This window comes from Fukomys damarensis, unplaced genomic scaffold (assembly GCF_012274545.1).
Source record: "Fukomys damarensis isolate Sample0158 unplaced genomic scaffold, DMR_v1.0_HiC HiC_scaffold_20, whole genome shotgun sequence".
Lineage (NCBI taxonomy): Eukaryota > Metazoa > Chordata > Mammalia > Rodentia > Bathyergidae > Fukomys > Fukomys damarensis.
Window position 1 is genome coordinate 9,739,755 of NW_022900932.1, and position 5,619 is coordinate 9,745,373.

Genomic DNA, 5,619 nt, shown 5'->3' on the forward strand with positions numbered 1-5,619 from the left:
TTCCCTCTCCGGCCGGTTTCGGGTGGATGAAGACCCCTTCCTTTTCTGGCCAGTCCAGCAGTCGTCCTCTCGCCCCCGTGAGCTCCGAGGTTCCATCACTCTCGGTCCCATGGGGGTAAAATCCACAGGGCGCCCCTCACACCCACTATCCTCGCCTTGGTGTTTGGGTTCAGGATGGTAAAGGCTGTCGCGTCTGCTGGACTCCAAGTGCCCAGGGTTACCAGCACAGGCCGGACCAACAGGGAACTATACGGTGAGAAAGGAGAAGAGAGGTTTCTGGTGCCCGCTGTGCAGGACTCTGGGGTTGTCTCCCATTCCCCTCCCTCCAGAAATAGACCCCAGCCAATAGGGCCCTACCCTACCCAGGGGCCAAGAGGTCACAGGGCAGCCAAACTAGGTACACATACAAACAATGATAGAAGGGAAACTTTCAAGTCTTTGCTAACATTTTAGTGTCATTACTACAGTGTCTGTCCCCCAAAGGCTCTGTACAGGGTCCTCTGTGTAAAGTCTCAGACAAAAGTGTTATCATTTTTTTTTTTTTCCCCCAATACTGGGTCCAATCCAGGGGCAATCCACCTCTGAGTTACACAGCCCAGCCTTTTTTTTTATTTTGAGACAGGGTCTCACTAAAGTACCCAGGTGGGACTTGAACTTGTCATTCTCTTGTCTCAGCCTCTCTAGCAGCTGGGATTACAGGCGTGCACCACCATGCAGGCCAGGCTTCTTGAATTCTCAACATCACGAAGGTGGGACCCCTGGGGGCCCTGCTTTGCTGTTTCAATCTCTTCTCACTTGGGAGTAGCCAGGCCTTCTCCCGGATGGCACTTGCAGGCTGGCCAATGTAGGTAGAAATGACAGCCCCTGACATCTCCAAGGGGCACACAGGCTTCACCAGGTTGCCTTGGGCTTTGGGCGTCCAGTCCATCGGGAGCTCTTCTTCCAGACTCCTCTCAGCTCAGGACTGTCCTGTCCTAGGCTTGGGCCTCAGTTCCTATGACTGGCCAGGAAGAGCAGCCAGCCTGGGTTCAGGCTGCAGTAGGTTTGGCCCCAAAGCCCCCAGGCCTGCCCGGCTTCAGTCAGCACACAGCAGTGGCTTCCCTGAGATCTTCAGGTCATCGAAGGGCAGGAGAGTGAGTGGCTGAAAAGGAGAACATAGGGCAGGAAGGTCAGAGCCATCAGGAGCAGCTGCAGAAGCAGGGACCTGGGAACAGACATCAGGGAACACATCTCACTACCATTCCCTAGTCCTTCCCAAATCATGGGCCGAAGGCCAGGTGGGCCCCTGAGGTCCAGAACAGCTATGTATGGAGGAACAGCTGAGACAAGAGGAACCTTAAAGGTGACCCAGCCTGTGTACCTTTATGGCTGTTGTTGGGCAATGGGAGAGGGTATTAACAAAATATTTGGAACTTTTTCTTTTTTTTGGTGATACTGCAGGGCCTTCACACTGAACTACATCTTCATTCCTTTTTAAAATTTATTGTTTGAACCAAGTTCTTGCTAAGTTATTAAGTTGCCCAGGGTGGGCCTGGATTTGAGATCTTCCTGCTTTATCCTCCCAGAGAACTGAGATTACAGACATGTATCACCATGCCCAACTGCACTGAATGCTTAAAAATAAGAAGAGCTGTATGGAAAACCTAGATTTCACTTCAAAAAATTCCAAGAGCTGGAATCCTCAGTACATTTCCTCCTTTGAAGTTGCTAAAGCCAGGTGGCAACCTGAGGCCTGGTATTCCAGCTTCCTGTGGGCCTCACTCCCACAGAACTCCTTGCCCATCTGCCTCTCCCATTCTCTATCTACAGTGGCCCTGAAGGAGTCCAAGTGTGGGCCTGGTCCTGACCAACTATGAAACAGGCTCAGAGTGGGGCCAAGGTGGCCAGGGTGCTGTGGTGCTAAGTGGTGAGCCCTGGTTACACACAGACTCCTAATTTCCTGGCCCCCAGCTATGATAGTGCTCAGTGCCCACCTCGGCTATGGGCACGGGAGGTCCACAGGGGAGGGCAGAGCATGCGCCTCTTACATCCTCAGCCAGGTCCTGAGGTGTCTCATCCTCCACGTTCAGCAGCAGGGCGTCGGCACCAGCCTGGCATAGCGTGGATGAGATGGTGCCCAGGCCACGGCCAGCTGCCAGGTGCAGCGGTGTACAGCCATTGAGCATACGGGCATCCACCTGGGCACCTGCCTGCAGCAGGAACTGCACCAGACCCCGCTCCTGGGTTTCCACGGCCAGGTGCAGGGCTGTCTTCCCGCTGGTGCCCTCCTGGGGGGGACAGGATGTCAGCAAAGCCCCAGGGACAGCAGGTCAAGCCTAGCACTGTGGAGGGGAAGGCACCTGGGTACTGGGCCACCTCACCTGGGCATCGATGTCAGCCCCATTCTGCAGCAGCAGCTCCATGAGCAGCTGGTTCCTCTGCAGGGTGGCAATGTGGAGGCAGGCCAGGCCTGGGGGTGGGAAGTGGGGTGTTGATAGGCATCCAGGCCTCTTGCCCCATGGGACCCGCTGCCCACTACACACCTCTCATCACAGGATGCTTAGGGCCCAGCCCCGAAACCCCCACAGGAGTCTGCGGGGAAAGGAACTCAAAGTTTCCACCTTTTCAGTCATGTTATTGAAACTGTCATGCTTCAGGGGTCATGTCTCCTGTGACAGCCCCCAAAACACACCCTGCCCCGAGACACCCCACCCACACGTGGGGACCCACGCTCACTAGGATGCTGCATGCCCTCAAGCCCAGTCCTGGCTTCTCCGAGAAACAGGGTGAGTGGAGCCCATCATCCCAGCCTCTCCAGAGACCACTGGGTCCTGTGCACTCCTTTGGTGTCATGGGTTGTTTTCATTCTTTTTTGCACTCTCCTTTTGGGTCTTCTAATAGAGACTCAGAGTCACGTTTATAATCTTTATCTCCTTCAAAGCGCTGACCATCCATCCCACTTAAAAATCATATCAATTCTCCCCACTTTAGTACTCCTCCTTGTGAACACATCAATAATGCGCTTTTTACATTTACTGTCTGTCTCAGGCTTTCTGTTTTGGTCACAGATGCAAGCTCCTAGTACACGTCTGTTGAATGAATGAGTTTATCTAACTTGCATTTAACTAAGTATCTTGTTTGTTTGTTTCGTTTTGTTTTTCTATTTCTGGTCCTGAGAAGTGAACCTAGGGCCTTCACACTAAACTACCACTCCAGCCCCACCCCACCTTCACGACAAGGTTTCCTATGTAGTTCAGGTGGCCTTGAACTCACCAACTCACTCTGTAGCCCAGGCTGGACTTGAACTTGTGATTCTCTTGCCTCAGCCTCCCATAGTGCTGGGACTAAGGGGTGTGCTACCATGCTGGCTTAAACTAAATATTTTAAGAATAGGATTTTTTTTTTTTTTTGAGACAGGGTCTTACTCTGTAGTTCAGGCTGGCCTTGAATTCACTACGTAGCCCAGGATGGTCTCAAACTCACAGCATCCTCCTCCCAAATGCTGGGATTACCGGTGTGAGCCAACCACATTCAGTTCAAGGATAGGATTTAGATTTCTGCTCAGCACACCAAAGGTGCTGTGTAAATTCTGACTCTTTATTCATTCATTCATTCATTCCTCCATCTAGCAAAACTGTTAGTGAGTACCCACGTACTTAGAGCTACAGAAGCACCAGGGACAAGCTGGGGCCCTTCCTTCCCTGTGGCTGGAGTCCCTGTCTCCTGTCCCCTATCCCACAAGCCCTGGGGCTGCCCGCACCTTGCCAGTTCTGCAGCTGGAGGTCCTGGGGGTGAGCTGGTCTTCGGCCTGGCTCTGGCCGCCCATCCAGCAGGCAGCGAGCACAGGCCAGATGCTGGCGCTGGCAGGCCACGTGCAGGGCTGTGTCACCATGCCGGTCCTGCAGTGCCAGGCTGGCCCCCTTCAGCACCAGGGCCTGAACTGCACCTGGCTGGTCCAGGTGCACAGCCAGGTGCAGAGCAGTCTGTGGGGACATAAAAGGGTCACAGGGAACATGCTGCGGCAGTCACAGCAGTCTCCAGATGCCAACCCCACTTTGGGAGCAGCTCCCAAAGGTCACAGCCCTGGTCTCCCAAAGAAGGTCTCCCAAGGAGGACTCCTGTCACCCCACCAAGTTCATGGTACCCCAGTTCTGGAAGGGCCCTTGCTCTTCTTTAAGTCCCTCAGCCTCTGCAGAAAGGACATGTGGGGACCAAATCCAGGGGAGACCTGTGTCATCTGGAGTGGGGAGGAAAGGCAGGGCTACAGGGCCACTTCCTCTTGCAGCCCTTTCCATAAGGCTCCATTCAGACACTGCCTCCTGCACTATGCCTTTCCAGCAGCTGGTGCGTGTCTTTATCACAGCTCCAGTTACTTGCTGTGTGACCAGGTGGTGCCACAGCAGGGGCTGTGCCTACTCCTCTGTGCCCTCAGCTCTCACCTGAGCCTGGCACACAGCTCTCTGAGTGACCCTAGTATGCTCTTGGGATGGCTGCCAGGGTAGACAGGTACCTGGGCACCTCCTCTCTGTACTCACCTGGTAGAGGTTGTTCTGAATGTCTAGGACCTCCTGGGGCAGCAAGGCCAGGCAGCACAGCAGCACATCTGGAGCCTCATGGATCACTGCCAGGTGGACCAGCCTGAGGCAAGGGAGGGTGTGGAGTCAGAACCTGGAGCCCAGGTGGGCCAGGGTCTCAGGGTTGTAAGGAATCCATCAACCTGTGCCCATGACCTGGGTGCAGGAAGTGAGGGCTGGGGCCAAGAAGTGAGGGTGGGTTTAGGAAGCCAGCACTCAGGGGCAGGCGCTCCAGGTTCCCTTGGCAAGGGCCACTGCTGGGTAGCACACATGGGCAGGGCACTGATGGACAAGGGCCTTCCTGTCCAGCTTGCCCACACCTCAAGCTGTTCCACCTCAGGACCCTGCCAGACCAGCTGCAGCTGACAGCCAAACCGAAAGCTGCAGAGTGGTGCAAGGGGGTTTCCAGGGCTGGGCTCCCCACTTCACTAGTCAGGGGGACGGGGGAGCAGAAGCGGGGTTCCCCCAGTGCCTCCCAATGGAGGGAGCAGCCCTTGGAAGAGGGATGAGGAGAGAGCAGCATCTGTCCTGCTGCCCTGCCCTCCCCGAGGCACCACAAGCCCTTCCTTGCTCCTGTGTAGTGCAGTGGATTTGTGTTTGATGGGGGACAAGGTTCACAACCTAGGGACAAGGGGGGCAGTGGGAGGGAAGTTCCAGTTCCGGGGTTTCCCCACCTCAGTTGGGGAAAATGAAATCAGGAGCTGCAGTCTGGGCTGGACCACAGCGAGGAGCAGCCTGGCTACCATGTGCTGGGAAGGGGCTGTGCAGGCAGCAGGGCCAGGTTTTGGCTGGGGGGGCAGGAGGCCCAGAAGAGAGTGACAGGGAGGGAGGGACATCTCTGGAAATCCCCTCTTCGGCCGGGGCCTGCTCTGGGGCCACATTCCTGCCACCACCTCTCTCCCTGTCTCCCCTCCTCCTACTTCCTCTTCCCACTTCCACGTACATCTCAGCCCAGGAAGACAGGCCACCTCTTGCAGGGGACCCACAGGGGAGCCCAGACACTCCTCCCTGCACACCACACACACACACACACACACACACGCAGCACCTGTCTCTAATCTCTAAT

At 55.5% G+C, this 5,619-nt stretch overlaps 1 protein-coding gene across 1 annotated transcript in view; it reads right to left on the bottom strand.

Annotated features, from left to right (window-relative positions):
• Positions 1 to 428: 428 nt before the first annotated feature.
• The window catches only part of Nfkbie (NFKB inhibitor epsilon), a 6,557-nt gene continuing 1,366 nt past the window's right edge, over positions 429 to 5,619 (bottom strand). Inside the window, exons 2-6 of the mRNA XM_010617809.3 lie at positions 4,515 to 4,617; positions 3,740 to 3,962; positions 2,361 to 2,449; positions 2,028 to 2,267; positions 429 to 1,141 (exon numbers count right to left, since the gene is read on the bottom strand). Of these exons, the coding sequence (XP_010616111.1) occupies positions 1,076 to 1,141; positions 2,028 to 2,267; positions 2,361 to 2,449; positions 3,740 to 3,962; positions 4,515 to 4,617 (721 nt within the window). The 3' untranslated portion in view covers positions 429 to 1,075. The remainder of the gene's footprint in view (positions 1,142 to 2,027; positions 2,268 to 2,360; positions 2,450 to 3,739; positions 3,963 to 4,514; positions 4,618 to 5,619) is intronic.